Raw genomic sequence first — 20,031 nt, forward strand, 5'->3', positions numbered from 1 at the left:
CTCGACAGATGCGTTCCGGCAGAGTAGACAGATTTATTTATTTTGATAAATGGTACCATACAGCCTAAGTTTAATTTTGCTTGTCAATATAGTTTTTCTTTGTATTTTCTGTTACAACTACAATTACTTTGGTCGTGTAAATGTATTTTATTAAGAGCAAAACATGTATCTTTTTTTTAAACTTTATCTTTAATTTGTGCGTTTGACGTGTGTCAAACAGTGTCAAATGCATAGATTTAGTATAGACGAATGAAAATTTGTATGCTTTCTTTCCATCACTCATACTCAAACGTGTACTGAAGTCAAGGCCGTCGACCGAACTCGAAAATTGTATCGGAATTTATCAAAATACGATATTAAAATTGAAACCCTGTGTAGTGCGTAATGGGGCGTTTAGTCCAAATAATTCTTTCGTTTTCGAAATGTGTTCTTTTAGTTTTTTGTGTAAGTCTTTGTTTCGGTAGTCGGGAAACATCTGATATGATTCAAAACATTGGACCTTTACATGACGAAATTTCATTGGAACAGTCGAGTATTTACCTTGATCACTATATTAAAGTGCTACAAAAATTACCAAGAGCAAGGAGATCAGCTGAGCCAAATTCTACAACCAGTGAAGCTAGTGCAAACACACAAAATACTACAAACTCGAGTACTACTTCAACAAGTTCGACTGAAAGTTCTAAAGACGTTTATGAAATCGGCCCTTCAGAGTCGTCAATTCTCGCCGTGGTGCATGTCAACGCGTCCGCGTCTTCTGTGCCGAATGTATCGGCAGCAAATCCGTCTGATGCAGCACCGTTGCCAGGGAAAAGTTCTGCCGAAGATGAGCACAACAGCTCCATGGCAATATTCTTTGTGCTGTGCATTTTAGCTTTAGGAATTCTCTTGATTCATCTGATGCTGCAAACTGGATTCTCATACTTGCCTGAAAGTATTGTTATAGTGTTCCTTGGGGCCCTCATTGGTATGATTATAAATCTCATGTCTATAAGGAATATAGCGAATTGGAGAAAAGAAGAAGCATTCTCCCCCACTGCTTTTTTCTTGGTACTACTACCGCCCATTATATTTGAGTCTGGATATAACCTTCATAAGGGAAACTTCTTTCAAAACATTGGGTCAATATTATTGTTTGCCATTGTTGGCACTGGAATATCGGCATTTGTTATTGGAGCTGGAATATATCTGCTTGGTTTGGCTCAGGTGGTATATAAGTTGAGCTTTGTTGAATCTTTTGCATTTGGATCTCTTATATCGGCGGTAGATCCGGTTGCCACAGTGGCTATATTCCAGGCTTTGGATGTAGACCCAGTACTTAACATGTTAGTGTTTGGTGAGAGCATATTAAACGATGCTGTGTCCATTGTGTTAACCACAGCTGTGCTGCAACCTGATGATTCAATTATGACAACTGGAGAAGCAATTCTCTCAGCAATAAATCGTTTTTGGTTGATGTTTTTTGCCTCTGCTGGCATAGGAGTTGTCTTTGCCCTTGTGAGTGCTCTTCTGCTAAAACATGTTGATCTTCGCAAAAACCCTTCCCTTGAGTTTGGAATGATGTTGGTATTCACTTATGCTCCGTACGTTCTTGCTGAAGGCATTCACTTATCAGGTGAGAGAGTGATTATAATAAAAATAATAACATGCACACACTCATAGCCCCGCACTAGGGAACCCTGTATCACAGGTGCCATGGACACACACAGACAGACCACAAATTACACCCAACCTCACGAGATAAATAAATGTAGGCCATACAAATATTTCTCTTGACACGGGAATCAAACCCAGGACCTCTGCGAGGCAGTCCGGTCGGTATGGAAACCGTTCGGCCACGGAGGCAGTTACGTTATTAATAAGCTTAGTACAAAATATTGAACAAACTTTTGTAATTAAACTATGGTCTACCTATTGCTATCAGTCCAGTACAAAATTTATGATATGTATGAATTTACAGGGAAGTATTTTTACTTTCAGGAATCATGGCAATTTTGTTTTGTGGGGTTGTAATGTCACATTACACACATTTTAACCTGTCGACTGTGACTCAGGTGACCATGCAACAGACTATGAGGACACTGGCTTTTATAGCAGAGACCTGTGTTTTTGCTTACTTGGGACTGGCAATATTCAGGTAAACTTCTAATCCAATTTTGTAATCCAGAATGCCCAATTCAAACTTGAAAGTTTGATGTACTTGTTCACTGTAATCACCAAGCATTTTTTTTGAGTGTTGTACTGTAACAATGTTATTGAGAAATGTGACTTTTTGCACAGCAATTTTGTTGCAGAGTTTTTGTTCATTTAGTTATAACAAATTTTTGTGTATGATTTACTAAAGCATTGAATTTAATCTTATCTTAAAATAAAAGTTTTGATGATAGAACCGCTGTGTACATACTTTCCGCAATAAAGACTATTGAGGAATGGGCATGGTATTGGTATTGGTATTGGTATTGGTGCAACGGGCTAGTTTCCGCAACTCGACGTCGAGGCGCCTATTTTGCGTGTGGTGGGTGCAGGGTCCTACTCGTGCCACCCAAGCTCCTCCAGGAATCTCAGCAGCCTTTTCGGTTTTCTGAAGACTTCGGGGAGCGACCTCGGCACTCCAAGGTACTTTGCCCTGTAGTTGGCCACACCGGAGCACTCTAGTAGGATGTGTGCGGCCGTTTCCTCCCCCTCCATGCACGCTCTGCATAGAGGACTGTCCGTGATACCTAAATTGAAAAGGTGTTTATTGTATGGACCATGACCCGTTAGAGCGGCAGATAGAGTGCGCAGCTCTTGTCTTTCAAGTTTGATTAATTTACGAGATAGACTGGCGTTGAGCGTTGGGAGTGCTTCCCTAGCCTGTCTACAAACCGTAAGGGTTGTCCATATGTTATTATGAGAAGATTTTGTACCTTTGAGTATAGTTGTTTTCTGGCCCTACAGCATCCGTCTCCGACCCTTTTCTAGCTAGTTCGTCTGCTGCGTCGTTGCCACGTGAGCCGCTGTGTCCTTTAATCCACTGTAGAATTACGTGGTTGTGTGTACATACCTCCATGAGTGCTTGATGGCATTCATATATAAGCCCTGAGTTAATGTCATAGCTGCTCAGCGCTTGAAGTACTGACATGCTGTCGGAGAGTATTCGAATGGAGTGATTCTTTACTCTTCTCGCTATTATTGCTTCTGCTGCCAACTTGATACCCATACATTCAGCCTGGAATACTGTGTTGTGGTCACCAAGCGGTGTTGATATTCTGATGTTGAGGTCTTCTGAGAACACCCCAGTACCTGTTCCTGAGTTTGTTTTTGATCCGTCAGTGAATACGCGGACCTCTCTGAGGTTTAGTCCTTCGTTGGGATCTTCAAACAATTGTATCCTGTATTTTTTGTCAAAAATGTATTGTTTTGGGATCCTATCCACAGTCGCCTCCAGTAGCGGTTCCTCTTTGACTATCTTGTAAAGGATTTCTGTATGTGGGGTCCTCATGTGCTTCCAAAGGCCGGCTCTCTTTAGTCGCACTGCTGTTGACGCCGCTTCCTGTCTGATAAACAGTGGGAGGGGTCGCAGGTCCAGCATCGCTTCGAGCGCCGCAGTTGGAGTTGTCCTCATGCAGCCGGTCGTCGCCATGCATGCTAGCCTTTGGAATTTGTCCAACTTGTCAGTTGCAGTCGTCAGCTTGGTTCGTGGCCACCAGGCTATCGCACCGTAACTAATCATAGGTCTTATCACCGTTGTGTAAAGCCATAGTGTTATCTTGGGTGAAAGTCCCCATTGTTTACCTACCATTCTACGGCATTGCCAGAAGGTGATAGTAGCTTTTTTAATTTTGTTGTCCAGGTGTTTGTTCCAGTTCAACTTGTTGTCCAGAATTACTCCCAGGTACTTGACATCAGTTGATAATTGTATTTCTGTACTAAAGAGTTTGGGTAGTAGGTAGTTACCCAGTAATCTTTTGTTTGTAAACATTACTAGTTCTGTTTTTGTTGGGTTAACTGTTAGTTCATATGCTCTACACCATCTTTCCACAATCCGGAGTGCAGCTTGTGTGATGTCACAGAGTGTACTGGCATAATTGCCTGTTATCAGTATGGCTATGTCATCAGCATAGCCTATTGTATAGAAGTGTTCTTTGTTAAGGTTGGTGATGAGATCATTTACGACCATGTTCCATAGCAGAGGCGACAGTACTCCTCCTTGAGGGCACCCCTTCGCTACTACGGCCCATGGGGTCTCTTTCGCTGTAGTTCTTATTGTTCTTTGTTTGAGCATATTGCTAATCCAGCTGATCAGCACTTCATCCACTTCGTGTCTTCTTAGTGCTGCTTGTATGCTGGAGAAGTTGGTTTTATCAAAGGCTCCTTCGATATCTATAAAGGTGCCTAGGCAGATTGCCTTGCTTTTAAGGGCCTCTTCTATCTTGCCGACAACGGCATGTAGGGCCGATTCGGTGGACTTGCCTTGGCAGTATGCATGTTGGTTTCCGTGTAATGGAATGTTCTTTAGAGCTCCGTCCCTCAGTTCTCTGTCACATAGCCTCTCTAGCGTCTTCAAAAAGAACGATGTGAGGCTGATCGGCCTGAAGGATTTTGCATCAGTGTAGTCGTTCTTACCTGGTTTTGGTATAAAAATGACTTTTACGTCTCTCCAGCTATGGGGCACATAGCCGAAGGCTAGACAGGCCCGAAAGATGTCAACCAGGTGCCGGGCCAGTGTGTCCCCACCCCATTGTAGGAGTGCGGGAAAAACTCCATCTTGGCCCGGAGCTTTGTATGGTTCGAATGTGTTCACTGCCCATTTTGTTTTTTCGTATGTTACTACTTATTCAGCGTATCGCCAGTTTCGGGTCGATGTGTTGTAGTTCATTTCTTCGCGCCTGTCATCTCGGACGAACCTGCATCCTGGGAAATGTGCTTCCAGTAGGGTTCTTTCCGTTTCTTCAGGGGAAGTTGTGAATGTGTTGTTTGTTTTACGTATTGAACCTAGTTCACTTGCATTTGAGTTCGCTAGGATTTTTCTTACTCTGTTCGCTTGTGCACAAGACGTGATGTTCCCGCAGTAGCCTCGCCATGACGCGGTGCTCCTGAATCGTATGCGTTTCTTTAATTTGGATTTGGCCGTCTTGTAATTTTCCCAGTCCTCATCCGCGCATGTGTTCATTGCTCTATTGAAGTGTCTCCTTACCCTTCTTCGCAGCCTCTCAAGCTCAGGCCCCCACCATTGGTGGCCTTGTCGCGGGGCTGGGTCACTTAATGGGCATGCGGAGTTGTAACTCTTCAATATGTTTGACGTCAGTTCTTTAACCTGTATTTCTATCTGCGCTGTGTCCAGCAGTCTTCCCGGTGCTACCGGTTTCTCCAGGCTCTGGTGTAGTTTGTCAGTGTAAATTTTCCGATCGGTTTTTCTGGGGTTCCGTTTCGGTTGTTGTACTTTGATAACTGTTTCTAAGTTGAATCTTATCCATCTGTGGTCCGAGAGAGATGCTTCTTCGGACACGTGCCAGTCATGGACAAGATTCGCTGCTCCGTCTGACGCTAGGGTTAGGTCTATGATGGTTCTACTCCTTTTATTTACAAAAGTTGGTGTTGTACCTTTATTGAGAATTTGAAGGTTAGTTGTAAATAAGTATTCTGTTAAGTTCTTACCTCTTTCATTCGCGAGTTCCATGCCCCACAGCGGATGGTGGGCATTGGAGTCAGTGGCCACGACAATGTGCTGGCCGTTCTGCTCGCAGTGGTTGATTAGCTGTACCATTTCCTGTGGTGGTGGCACATCAGTCTCCGCCATATAGACAGAGGCGAGTACCACTTCAGGCAGGCCCGTGGCCGCGTCAGCTAGAAGCTTTACGGCACACAGGTCTCTGGAACAGAATTGTGTTAGTGGCTGTATGTGTAACTTGTTTGAGTAGTATATACATGTCCGTGGTTTATCTGAGATAGTAGTGGATAGTAGCTTACCTCTCAGATGTGAGAGTCCATTTATTTGGCCGCGGGCGCCGATCCACGGTTCCTGAATCAGCGCCACGGCTGTGTCGTTTGCCTCCAACCACTTCCGAAGCTGAACCGTTGCGGTCTGACTGTGGTGGAGGTTGCACTGGATGACGGTACAATTATTGGGCGAGGGGGACACCGCCATCAGCCGATAGCAGTATGTCGTCCTCATCCTCGCTCAGGCAGATGTCTCCCATCGCCGACACACACTCGTCCTCACTATTGGACGCCACCGTATGGCTGGCGACGTCCACAGGGACGGGGGTCAGGGAGGGCCCTTTTCCTTCTCTGGTGAAGCCAGTGGAGGTAGAGGGCACCGGGGAGGCATGTGTTTTGTTGGTTGATGTACCTGCCTTTTCAGGCGGCACATCCGTGTACACTCCTCTTCTGGACCTGAATCGGAGGTAGACCGTGCCTAACTGAAAAGTAAAGCGCCGGCCATGCCCCACGATAACAGGTACCAGGTCCTCAGGTAGGCTTACCACCACAAAAGTGTTTTCTTGTTGCTGTTGCAACCTGTGGACAACCCATCTGTGGACCTCCGCCCACTTGTTCTGCCAAGTGAGCAAGTGTCCGATACGGCGCGCTTCCTCCCAATGACCGGGGATCAGCAGTCCACAGACCACCCTCCGGGGAGCCTCCACCCCATTTTTCAATGAGAGGGGCTCCCCGGTGGGCAGCCTGATGGTGCTGATTGCGTCCTCTAGCCATTGAAAGGTGGCATTGTCCTGGCACCACAGCTTTAGGGACCCGTCGCTATAGACGGGTTTACCTCGGAACTGTGGGCCGACGTCCTCCTCACCGCATTCCTCTGCTCCTTGAGAGAGGCGCTCACAAAGGGCCTTCTGTATCATGTCTGATTCAGGGCTCCTTATGTATCCAGTCTTGGCCGAGGTGATCACCGCTAGAAGTTCCGGTGCGGTGGCCTCGGCATACGTTCTTGACTGGGCGGGCCTCTCGACTTTTTGCCTTTTGCGCTCGCCTCTTGGAGAAAATGTCTCGTCAAGACGGGCACGTTTGGCATAGGTCGAGGACCTCTGTGCCTTTTGTGTTTGTTGGTTCCTTGGGGGGAGGGGGGCCCTTCCAGGGGCGTGCGAGTCCGGTTCAGTGGGTCGCACTAACGCGGTCTCTGCACCATTCCCGCCACCCGCTGGGGGCCGCGCCGCTCCCTCTTTCGGATTACCCTTCATCTCGCGGCGTTCACGTTCACGGAGACGACCCCGTTTGTTCTTTCGGGCAGGGCGTCCCCTGCTCCCGCTGGGAGCTGGAGGTGGTCGCTCGCCTTGGCCACTTTCCCCTTCCATATGGATGGGTGCCGTGGTTTTGGGCTTGCGACTCACCAGAGTCCACCCTGCCTCAAGGGCAGTATATGTTGGGTTCTGCGATGCAGAGCCAGGTGTCTGAGCGGGGGCCACAGAGCACGAGGCTCGGGCCGCTACCGCTGGTGTAGGGCCAGCACCGGCATCGGTACGCGGTTGGCCTTGGGGTTTCCCCTTTGGCCTACCACTCACCGTAGGGCGCTGCTGTACGTTCGAGTTTGTGTTTGATGGGGCACTTTTGGGTTTCCCCTCCAGTACCACCGGTTTTGGGTGATTTGGTGATTTTTGTTGATCTGCAGAATCCATATTGCAGTGTTCTTATAATTCACTCTCCTGATTTCCCACCCACCACGGAGCCCGCACCTTTGGGGATGTCCCATTCGGGACACCAGGATTATCAGGAGAGTATAGGTGCAGAGGTTAGGAGCTCACTGCGCGACATCGGGGGCTCGAAATGTGCGGCTGGCTGACCCGATCAAAGTCAGCCAGGTGTTCCGCACATACTCACCCCGTCAGCATGGCCGAGTCCCCCCCCCCCACACCTCGCCTGTGGCCCTCTGACGGGACACATTGCCGTTTCCCTGTGTTGGCTAGTCACAGGGCTACCGTTTGGCAGGAAATCAGGGCCAAAGGGGGCGTATTGCTTGCCGGGGTCCCCACCCCGCTCGGGCTCTACCCCCCAGGATTCCTTCATCCCTGCGTACGGCGCTCAACTGCGTAGGCATGAACGCAGGAGGATGTAAATTAAGACCGCCCACCACTTGCCATGGTCCACCCTCATAAACGCATGGCCGGGCCGTGTTGATCGCTTCGCGCCCTCACTGGTAAGACTCAGACTGAAGCCGAGAGTTGTCAGTGTTGGCCCCAGGGTGTACCGGCTACACCCTTGGGCTTTCTGTGACAACATGTCATCACAGACTGCTCAAGGACTTCGCACGCGTGGAGGTGGAACAACGAACACACCCCTGAGGAATGGGCATATATTGACATTGTATAATTATTTTGAGAAACTAAGTATGTAGATAAATGAGCTAAACAATATTTCTACAAATAATGCCATACTAATGAATTATGCAAAAGTTCATTCATTGTGTTTTGAAAAACGAGTGCCAATCACATTAGTATTACCTGGCTGTTTTGTGGTTTATAATAGGCTTTAGCCACAAGCAACACTACCTCATAAGGTACATTTATTCTACACGAATTTCGGGCGCGCGGGATGAGTGCGAACGCGCGGCGACAGGCGACCGCGTGCTTCTGTCATGGCAAAATAAGCTCTACTTATTTCGCTTTTACGTTTTAACTTAAATGAGCGTCATTATTAAGAGGAATTTAAATGTTGTTGCCTAGTAAATAGAATTCAGATTCGCCATTAATGTACATAAAGGCGTGGTAATTGGGCGGTGACCGCGCGGTCGAAATTTTTCGCCTCGTCTAACAAAGCGCTTATATTGTATGTCAAACTGATTTTCGTCACTTATTTTAATTGAGGACTTGATAGAAGATTAAAAGTGGTTGAATCTTTCAGTTTCAGGCATCGTGTGGAACCAGCTCTTGTGGTTTGGAGCATAGTGATGTGCCTACTGGGGAGGGCTGCTAACATCTTCCCATTGGCACTGCTCTGCAACAAGTTCCGGGAGCATAAGATTACCAGAAAGATGATGTTTATTATGTGGTTCAGTGGTATGTATACACCATTGGTTAAAAAAGTTAAATAAGTTTATTTTAACATTTCCCTGTAAAGCCGCATTGAGCAAAGTTAAAAGTGAAAGTAAAATTCCTTGAACTGCTTTAGTACAAGTGCAAAATATACGCGAGTTGTGTTACAGTGTAATTAATTAATTGAGAATGTTTATCTAAGATTAAAATTTGGGAAGTGTTTTTAGGTGAATTTCACTTTCCGAATTTCAAAGACACTTTTTGAGTGATTTTAGTAAAACTCCATTATTCTTTTGGTTTTAAGGTTTTAAACGTACAATTAGTACAAATAATGTCAATAATTATCAAATCACAGAAAAAAAAATGATATTTTAGGTCACACGAATAAGATTGCGGTAACACGAATGATTTTCGCTTAACTCTAAGTGAGAAAGACGGCACAGTAATGAGATTTTTTTATTATAACACACATTTTATCGTTCACAAAATATTTAACAACATTGAACATGTAACAAATATTGTAATTTAACTTCTTATAATAAAATCCTTCTAATCCGTGTAAGGCCATTTATGTAATGTATTTTGTTAATGTCATGCAAACTTTATTGTACATCAATATGTCATCATCATCATCATTACCATACACACCATCGTCACAATCATCATCATCATCACCATCATCATCATCATCATCATAGTCACCATCATCGTCGTCGCTATCACCACCTTTATCGTCACCATCTAAATGTTATACTTAAAGTAACTGTCTGACTTTAAGTCAGGTTGTTACTTTAAGTAGACAAGGATGAGAGCGACAAGAATGATGTTTGCATAAATTTTTAGTTGATAAGGTCATAGAATATTCTGAACCGTTATAAAAGTGCGTAGGTTTTGAAGTTCCCTTTGTTTAATTGATGCACAATAAAGTTTATAAGACTAAAACATAATAATAGGGGTTAAAGTATGAAATTGCCGATTTGTACTGAAAATCTAAATTGTTTATTTTTTAAATTTTTAACAAATTTATTTAATCAAAATAGTTGCCATTATTATCTATACATTGCTGCCATCTAATGGGAAGGTTATTAATGCCTTTGCTATAGAACTCCGACGATCTAGACTGCACAAACTGTGTGAAAGCATTTTGTACTGCCTCCTGGGAAGAAAACTTCTTGTCACGTAGATAATTGTCCAAATCACGAAAAAAATGGTAGTCCGTTGGAGCAAGGTCTGGTGAATACGGAGGATGACGAATGGTTTCTAACTGCAGTTCCTGAAGGGTCAAAATGGTTTCTCGTGCTGTGTGAGGTCTCGCGTTGTCGTGGAGCAATAATGGTGAAGATCGATTCATGAGTCGGGGCTGTTTTACTGCTAGTTTTGTCAACATGGTTCGGAGTTCGGCACAATAGACATCTGCCGTTATTGCTTGACCAGATCGGAGAAAACTATAGTGAATAACACCATGCTGAGACCACCAAACAGTTACCATTAACTTTTTATTGGTAAGTTTTGCTTTAGGACACTGTTGTGGCATTTGACCTGGGGTCAGCCATTGCATTTTTCTTTTCCGGTTATCATAAAGAATCCACTTTTCATCACATGTTACAATTCGATCCAATATTCCTTCATTTCTGTACCGGTTCAACAAGGCAACACAAGTTTCAACACGCGTTTCTTTCTGCAGATCAGTCAAATCATGAGGCACCCATTTTTCGTATTTTTTTATTTTATTGATTTGACGCAAGTGAGTCAATATTGTGGGTAAGATAACGTTAAACCATGCCGCTAATTCCTGGGTAGTTTGACTAGGATCGGCTTCCACTATCTCTCTTAATTCGTCGTTATTCACCTATGTGATGTAGGTCTTCCTCGTGGCTCGTTCTTTAAGTCGAAATTTCCATCACGAAAGCGTTTAAACCAAAATCGCACGGTGCGTTCATTAGTAGACCCCTCTCCAAACGCAGCATTGATATTGCGGGCTGTTTCTGCCGCGTTAGTTCCGCGTCGGAACTCGTATTCAAAAATCACTCGAATTTTCGCAGTATCCATCTTTCTTGTCTAAATTGAATAACAAAAACAATTGAAAGTCGATATTCAAATGTTTCAAATTAAAAAAAAAAAATCACAGAAACCATTTGAAAAAAGTTTCATTCGAAAACCTCAAACCATGAAGATTCTATGAAAATTCAAAGAACCTATTGCAATAAAACGGCAATTTCATACTTTAACCCCTAATATTTAGATAGATTGCTTTATATGAACGAGAGCGATTTAGTCACAAGCATACTTGACTGTGTAGTACAACTCCTATCCGACAGGAGCCCCTTCTCACGTGTGCGAAGGGAAGGTGACGCGGTATGAACATTTGTTATTAGGCTGTTTTTAATTGAAATAACACTAATATTACGATGCTAAGAAAAATTTGAATAAATTTTGTATTCCCAGGAAAACATATTTGTTTATAATAAATTGGAAAGTTACGGTACGTATTCGACGTGAAAGCTATTTAAGTTTATCCTCGATGAAAAATGTTGCAATTTCCATGAGTGTTCATTTTTTCTTCATTTCTTGAAATTAGGAAGACGGAACCGGCTTCAACGAATGAGAAATCAACCTCTTTTTAATTTTCATTTATTACTGTGGCGTAGTAAAGTAGTCTTTATGTGTAACACAGACTAAGTAAACAAACTATCATATTAAATAAATAACGCTTAGTTCATTCATGTAATACATACATACGTATTTCGTAATAATACGAAAATTATTGAAAGGGACGCATTTTTAGAGGTTCTCTGAAAACGACCTTTTGCCAATACTTAGTGTGTAATGTTTAATTTCAGGCCTGAGAGGAGCTATATCTTACGCCTTGTCTTTGCATTTGCAATTTTCGGACGAAACGCGACACGTGATTATAACAACAACTCTCATTATCGTGTTGTTCACCACGCTATTCTTTGGTGGATCTACAATGCCTCTGCTGAAGTTCTTGAGGGTATGTTATGAAGAGAGTGTGTTATGAAAATTCCAAAAAAAAAGAGAACGTCTTTTTTTTAGTCTGATAGATAAGTTTAAAAAGAATAATAAATTAATAACATTCTTACACTAGTGTCTCAGTACATTTATGAAAATGTAATTTATTACATATATTACTACGAGGAATAAGAATAAAGCAGTTGTTTTCATTCACAAATTCATTTAAATGACTACCCTTCTATAATAAGTTTACGGTTAATGTTCAAAATTTGCCATTTTCGAGGTTTAAAACGTTTAGGTTTAGACTAAAAGTTATTAATTTATTATGCAACTTCTCTAAACTTGAACCTATGGATTAGTAGTATTAACCCTTAAGTATAGTCGTGGAAAAAAATAACGCTTCTATAGTCGTGAGTGGACATATGCATTTTGGAATGGTGATAAAATAGAGAGTATGATATATGTATATATATAATTTTTTTTATTCAAAGTATTATTTGAACTTCAACAAATGCTGTGTTGTATAAAGTTAACGATAGGAACATATATATCAATATCTATTTATATCAGTCGTAATTTTTTTAATCTGAAACCAGGTCAACTAAAAACAATCAATAAAAAATTAAACAAATGTCAAAATCTACAAACAAAAGCTTTTTCTTACATTTGAAAAGATATTGTTTTACAAAAAACAAAATAAAATGAAAAGTGTCTCCCGGTAAAAAAAAGTGACACTAGTGCAATTTAACCTAATTAAAAACATGAATAGCACACAGTTTTTACATATGTCATGTAAATAGGCACATCATGTTAGGTTTACATAAAGATCATTTCAACTTTATTTTCATTAGATTTTCGCTATCAGATATTTCAGGACATTTCATGATCATTAATTCTGACAAAATCCTCGTCATTATCTGAAAACTGTTACTCAGAATTTGAAGTCATAGCATTGCGCGCAGATATAGAATTTTCGCCGATTTCTTCCTCATCGCTGTCTAAATCAGTGTTCAACCATTGCTCTAATATGTATTCTTGAATTACTAAGATACTTTTTCGATTCGCCATGACTAGAAACTGAAATGGATAAAATACGCCACACAAAAAACTTACGTATCTATAGTCGTGGGTCCAATCTAAACTAGGTATTACTCACGTTTGGAGCAGCGAGCAAAACACGTCCATCTCACAGTGTGCGCTTTGGCGTGACATCGGAAGGTACTGAGGAGTAGGAAGAGCTACGTCGCTTACAGCGATTCCTACGCGAGTTTAAAGAACGAACTTAGGTCCATTGGACCCACGACTACAGTTAAGGGTTAATTATTAATGAATGATCATTAAGCAGGCCTATTTTGTAACTTTGACAGCTTTAGTTGATAACTGAGCTCAGTTGGTAACCGAGTTCAGATAGTTCGATAACCGAACCCAATGCGATCTTACGAATACTAACTTGTCATTCGAATGACAGGATTAATTATTTTATTACTAACGGCTAGATTATTGAAATCATTCGCAATCGCTCATCGCTATCAATAAGTATATAAAATTGAAATAAAGTTGTGTAAGTACAAAGTCAAGTTTTTATTTTACAGGCCAACAAAAAGACGAAACGTTCCAGGTCACAACGTAAACAAAAGGAAATCAGTTTATCCAAGACTAAGGAGTGGGGTCAAGCAATAGATTCTGAACACTTATCAGAAATAACAGAAGAGGAACTCGAGGTATGGTATTGTGTTGGATAGAAATTATAAGTTTTTAGTCATATAAATACTACGACAGTGTTCATAAGTATTCATGTATGATTGGTGTTTTTTACAGGTCAACTACTCACATACAACAAAATTAAAAGGTTTCGTGAGATTTGATATGAAATATTTAACGCCTTTCTTTACCCGAAGGTTTACACACCAGGTGAGTATAGTTAATCCTATAAGTATAGCTTTTAATAAAATATTTAGATCGCACGATTGCCGATCTCGGAGGCCTAACGGTTTACACTGGATGCCGGATGCGGCAGTCCCGAGTTCGATACCCGGTAGGACCAGTTTGGGAAATGAACTTTTCTAAATTGGTTCTTGTCTGGGTGTTCTGGCAAGTGCCCCAGAGTGAATTCCAGTGGTCTGGTAATTATAGTACAGAGGGTTCCCTAATTTGAGACCAGTTTGGTGTAGTTGTCTGGCACATAAAAAATAAAATGTACACAACCATTGTATACAGGGTCAAGAGCATTTAAATCTTAAGAGTCAAGCTTGTCATGGCCCTGACTGTTGATACTACTAGGCCTGTCGGTAGTAACACGAGAGATTATTATTGGCTGTGGAACTACTAGAGGAGGGTGATAAATAACGTCACGATGATCCACCGTCAAACCGTTCACCGTTGACTCGTTCCGAAGGAACAAAGTTCCAAAGTCACATAGGTGTTCCTCCATTCCAATAGCTATCCCCGTCACTCACATCACGACATACGTATTACATATTGTGACTGAGCGCGCCACTCGTTGTCTTCAAATTGGGCCATTTCGGCGATTGGAGTGAGTGAGATAGGATGACTTTCTTCGCTCACTCACAAGGGTCGTAGGTGCTTATTACTACTAGAAAGGGCGGATGAAAAAAATCTGCAGCAGTTACTATAAACCTGTTTATTAACAAAGTAAAATATTTTTGTATATTTGTTTTGTTGTAGGAAGAGTTGGTATTTTATATTTATGTATAATCTCTTTGTGTATTCTACTAGAAGTATAATTACATTACACTTTATTGCTATTTTTAACATCCCAAAGATTCGCATTAAATAAGTAACAAACAAAATTACATTAAATACAAAATCAACTTTTTTGAATGGAATTAAAACTTATTACAAAGGGAGTAAAAACTTATTCATTCTATAAAAAACGGCTATAAGTATTAAAAAGAAGCCGCTGGCTAAAACCGTATATCGTGATGTAAGTTATAGGCGTGACAAGGTCACGGAAGTAATAGTCGTGACAAAATCACGGTGATTTATCACCGTGATTTTTTCGGAACCGGAACGACAGTCACAGCGATAGAAATGTAACGCTATTCCCCATGTCTAAGAACTACTAGTAGTTCAACTGGTAGTACCACGCGCAACAAAGGTTAAATTTACATGCTTGATCAACCTACACTTTGAATTAAATACATATAATCAGTAATTATTATTATTAAGAAAATTGGCAATGCTGTTATTTTACTCCTGTTTCTTTAGAAAGTGCAGTAAGGTTATAATTATACGAGCCCTGTACCCCACTTACGGTCGGCCGAGTGGTCGGGTTCAGATTACGGGGTACGCTTAGGCCCATTTAGATGGAGAGAGTTTCTCGAGTTTCGTGACGAAAACTCGTAGGCGATTATCGTAAGCAATAATCGCCATAAGATTATCGTAACACAATGTTTACACTCAGGCAAGAACTAAAATCTCGCCTACGATTATGTCATACGAGATTCGCAAGCAACTTAATCGCCTCCTCGACTGTTTACACAGAGAAATATGTAGTAAGGAGATTCTTGCTTACGAGTTTTCGACTTGTCTAAACACGATCTCGTATGACATTTTTTCAAGTTCATACGATTATCATACAAATCGGTAGGACTCGTTTTGAGTGCTTGAATCTCCTCATTGCATTGTAGAGAACTATACATTTTTTTTTTAATTTTATAACATTTCTTAATCCAAATTTTTTTTTTCGTTCTCGTTTCATTAATTCTTGTCATAGAAAAGCAGTGATAATTAAAACACCCTCGCGCACTTCACTCGTGGTAGAAATGGCTGATACAGAAACTCGAAATATGATTTTTGCTTTCGAGTTCTGTTTACACGGAGACGTTCAATATTGAAAGGCGAGGCGATTATCGCTCACGTGGACAGTCGATAATCGCAAATGTTTAGACGAGGAAAGTTTTTTACATTCTATCGATAATCGTATCTTCGAGACGATAAACTCTCTCCATCTAAATGGGCCTTTATACTGTTCGGTGGCACAGCCAGTGGCATTAGTGCCATGGGCGCTCAATGAGGAGGTTCTCAATTTGGGCCAATTTATAAAATAAAATTTTTAAGTTGGTTTTGGTCAAGGTTTTCAGGTTATTGCCCTCGGAGTCATCGTTATTTAGATACTGATAGTACAGGAAATTCCCTAATTTGAGACCAGAAAATTGGTGTGATTGTCTGACATTATTATATATATAATTATATTTTTAAAATAAAAATACTTCTAACCTATCTGGCATAGCTTCCAAGAAAAAGGAGTCTAACGGAGAGACGGTCGAGATACAACAACACTATAATTAACTTACTTTCACTATATCGGGAAGTATTTTATTTTTATTTTATTTTATTAGGTTTGACACAAAAACAGACAACAGATACAAAGAGATACAAAAAAGAAACACTTAAAATTATTACAATACGCATATCTGTGCCCAATTATAATTGTGCTCAGCATTCGATAACAATCTTACAGTATTCATTTAAAAATAAATAAGAAAAAACAAAATACAACATTTTTTTTTTTTTATACAAAAATCTTAGGTAATACACTATTTAAACAAGACCAACTTAATAAAGAAACAAGGAAAAAAACAAACATTAGATTACAATTTACTTAATTTTTTATGACACCGCATTGCTAGAAGAGACTTCTTGAAGGCAGGGACGCTGCAGTTGAAAATATCACAATTTGTGCATATTTCATTATAACATCTACACATTCTATGGATAGGATTATTTTGTGAAACATTGTTTCGAGAAACTGGTATAGAAAACAATTTCTGTATTCGTACAGACCGAGTCGGCACGTTGAAGAGCAGCATCCCCAGCAAAGAGCCACCAGAGAGTCCATTTGTGATTTTATGAAGTGTTAGTAGGTCATTCATCCATCTACGTTCCTCCAAAGTAACCATATTGAAATAATTCAAACGATCTTCGTATTCGTGCACTCTTTTACGCACTCCACATCTGGCAGACAAAGCTCGTAAGAATCTGCGCTGAATAGCTTCAATCCTATCTACGTGAACTTTATATATAGGAAACCAAACTGATGAGCAATACTCCAGGATGCTCCTAACGAGGGTTCCATACAAAATAATCCACGATTTAATATTATTAAATGGTTTGGCATGTCGGAGCTGAAAGAACAGCATTTGATTTGCCTTATTGCAGACATGATCGTAATGTGGCCGAAATGTCAGGTGCGAATCGAAAATATACTCCCAAGTCACGAATAGTTTGAACTCGCGCTAGAGTAGATCCATTTATGCTGTAGTTGAATAGCAATGGGTTTCTATTTTTCGTAAATGATATCACCTGACATTTACCAACATTAAGTGACATATGATTATTATTACACCATCCAGTAATTATGTCCAGACTTTTCTGTAGAGCCGCACAATCATCAATTCTCACAACTCTAGAATAAATCTTAATATCGTCGGCGAAAGCTAGACACTCACACTGGATGGTATTGAGGAGGTCGTTAATAAAAATCAAGAACAGAAACGGACCCAAATTGGACCCCTGGGGGACTCCGGAGCCCAAGAAAAAAAGGGGAAGACTCATAACCACTCAGAGCAACAAGTTGAGAACGATTTAGGAGGTATGAAGTAAGCCAACGCAGCAGATTTCCGTGAATACCCAAGTGATTTGCCTTTGCCAACAGTATCGAGTGATTCACACGGTCGAAGGCTTTGGCAAAGTCAGTGTATATAGCGTCAACTTGCCTCTTGCTGTCAAAAGAGTCACATAAGAAAGTGGAATAGGTTAGTAGATTAGAATTAGTCGATTTACCTCCAACAAAGCCATGCTGTTTGCGACTAAGAACAGGGCTGACATGATTGTACAGATGTTGATATAGAAGTGACTCAAGAAACTTTGAGAACCAGCTCAATATACTAATAGGACGGTAGTTGCAGACATTATTCTTGTCACCAGATTTGTGAATCGGCGTAATCTTAGCAGTTTTCCATAACGACGGAAACACTCCTTCCTCAAGTGATTTGTTGAAAATTATAGTAAGTGGATCGACCAATGCTGAAGCAGTCATTCTGATAAATATTGGTGGAATACCATCCGGTCCGGCACCCTTAGATAAGTCAATGTTCCTTAGTAAAGCCAATACAGTGTCCCTCTGTATCTGTAATTTACTCACAGAGTAATTATGACCGGGGAAATCAGGGGTGTACGACACTGTTGTGTTTTTTCCATAAACAGACGAGAAGAAATCGGCGAAGAGCTTGACAATATCACTATGTTTTACATTTTTTAACCATTGTAAGACCTTGCATTCGTAGCAGAGTCTCCATAAACTATCTACGGTGGCGTGCAGACGCTTCGGGCTTCGCTCTCCGATGGACCTCGGCCTACGGCCTATTTTTGACTTGGCTTTAAACAATGAAAACAGCTCTTTAAACAATGATAACGTTTGTATGGTAGCCATTTTTAAAAAAAGGCGAAAATGTAATATTGATCACAAATTATTATCAAGCACTCCTAGAGACCCCCACATGCCAATTTTCAAAGGGAACTGCAAATTTTTTTCTGCAGCCAAGGAACACTTGGAATTGGAACTTGTACTTTATGTACGTCTCAGGGCTATACAACATGGAAAGAAAGTACCTTAAATACCGGTTTACGATGCTATACTTTCCAAAAAAAAACAATTCTTATGATTGAGGCGTTTCAATTAGTTTAGTAAAATTAAGTTCGTTTCCCGTTTCGGACAGGCGATTATTTAAAGATCTTTGAATGCAGTTTCAATTGCTTTTAACCAAACTGAAGTCTTTTTTTAGTAAAATTTTCTATCTACGGTATTTATGGTTTCCCTCCGTGTGGCATTGCCGTGTGACGCCCTGTATAATAAAATAATAATGAAGTTAGTTTATTCAAGAATCTGTTATTTATATATATACATGATTTAACATTTTATTTGCAGGAATTGAAAGACTGCAAAACTCAAATGACAGATCTTACAAATCAGTGGTACCAGGCCATCAGGATATCCAATGATCACGAAACGGATGAGGAGGAGAGCTTGCAAACGAGCTCGCTTTCTAGTTCGCACAACCTACAGAGGGGCGTTTAGAATCCTACACACAGATAAATTTTATTAAGCAAAAACAATCTGTGGGACTGTGGTAACCATTGTCATGATAACTTTAACCCAGAGATGGGCAGTGGCTCAAAACCCAATAAACCCGCCCGGGTTTTTATCCAAACCAAAGGTTTTAACTCATTCCTGCCCAAAATCATGGACATAAACGGCGAATACAGAATTTCGTATAATTCCATCGTTTTACAAAACTAGATGTAAACAGTATTTTTTACACGAAAAAGAGGCACCTCCACACAATACCCACCTTGCAATCGTGTGGATTCTAACTATTGGATGCACATACAATTCGATTTGTATGAAGATCGATTCAAGTGCATACGATTTAACGATTTTTTAATCAATTTATTTCAATTCGATTTTCAAGCGGAATAATTCAATAGAAAGGCAAATAAAATTGTCTATATCAGAAAGCAATAAACATTTTGTAATAATAATTATCATTCCATTTGAACAAAACTCGATTTACAACAATGTGAATAGTATGGCCTCTTATTAGGGCGTTAATGGTTTTAATTCATTTAAACCCGGCGTTAACAAAGTAACGGCGTTAACACCCGGGTGCTTGCCCATGTCTGCTTTAGACCAATTCAGGCAGTCAGTGGTAAATGTTTGACAAATAACCAAAGAATTCAAAATTGAGGCATTTTAGCACGGTATACGGTGCTCCCAACATCAATGGCGGCATGGTTTTATTTAGAATTTTGTAAATAATAAAAATCGCACGCGGTCTAATTTATGCAGAAACCGTGACACACCGCGTTCGGTATGTGGAGCTAGAATGTAAGTATAAAGAGAGTAGGTGTGGTATTATTTTGGACTCTTTGTATTTATACCTAGCCGATTTTGTTCAGGGGGTCTACTCTCGATCTCCGTCCGAAACAATTACTGCCAAATAAGTAATACTTGACCAAATGAAAAGACGCGTGATGCGAATGAAGCTTCATACATGATACTTGTCTTTTAATTTTG

At 40.8% G+C, this 20,031-nt stretch overlaps 2 protein-coding genes across 2 annotated transcripts; one reads left to right on the plus strand and one right to left on the minus strand.

The window, feature by feature from the left end:
* Window positions 1-309: 309 nt before the first annotated feature.
* On the plus strand, window positions 310-19,286 carry LOC113227861 (sodium/hydrogen exchanger 8). Its single transcript, XM_026460935.1, has 7 exons — window positions 310-1,615; window positions 1,981-2,137; window positions 8,830-8,984; window positions 11,801-11,952; window positions 13,526-13,654; window positions 13,752-13,844; window positions 18,883-19,286. The coding sequence occupies exons 1-7, from the start codon at window positions 385-387 to the stop codon at window positions 19,030-19,032; spliced, it is 2,067 nt and encodes a 688-aa protein (XP_026316720.1). The 5' UTR covers window positions 310-384; the 3' UTR covers window positions 19,033-19,286.
* On the minus strand, window positions 4,488-6,307 carry LOC113227862. Its single transcript, XM_026460936.1, has 2 exons — window positions 6,244-6,307; window positions 4,488-6,211 (listed from the first exon to the last, which is right to left on the minus strand). The coding sequence occupies exon 2, from the start codon at window positions 6,152-6,154 to the stop codon at window positions 4,814-4,816; it is 1,341 nt and encodes a 446-aa protein (XP_026316721.1). The 5' UTR covers window positions 6,155-6,211; window positions 6,244-6,307; the 3' UTR covers window positions 4,488-4,813.
* Window positions 19,287-20,031: the final 745 nt, after the last annotated feature.

The sequence above is a fragment of the Hyposmocoma kahamanoa genome, unplaced genomic scaffold, assembly GCF_003589595.1.
Source record: "Hyposmocoma kahamanoa isolate Upper Pololo Valley unplaced genomic scaffold, ASM358959v1 220, whole genome shotgun sequence".
In the NCBI taxonomy this organism is placed as follows: Eukaryota; Metazoa; Arthropoda; class Insecta; order Lepidoptera; family Cosmopterigidae; genus Hyposmocoma; species Hyposmocoma kahamanoa.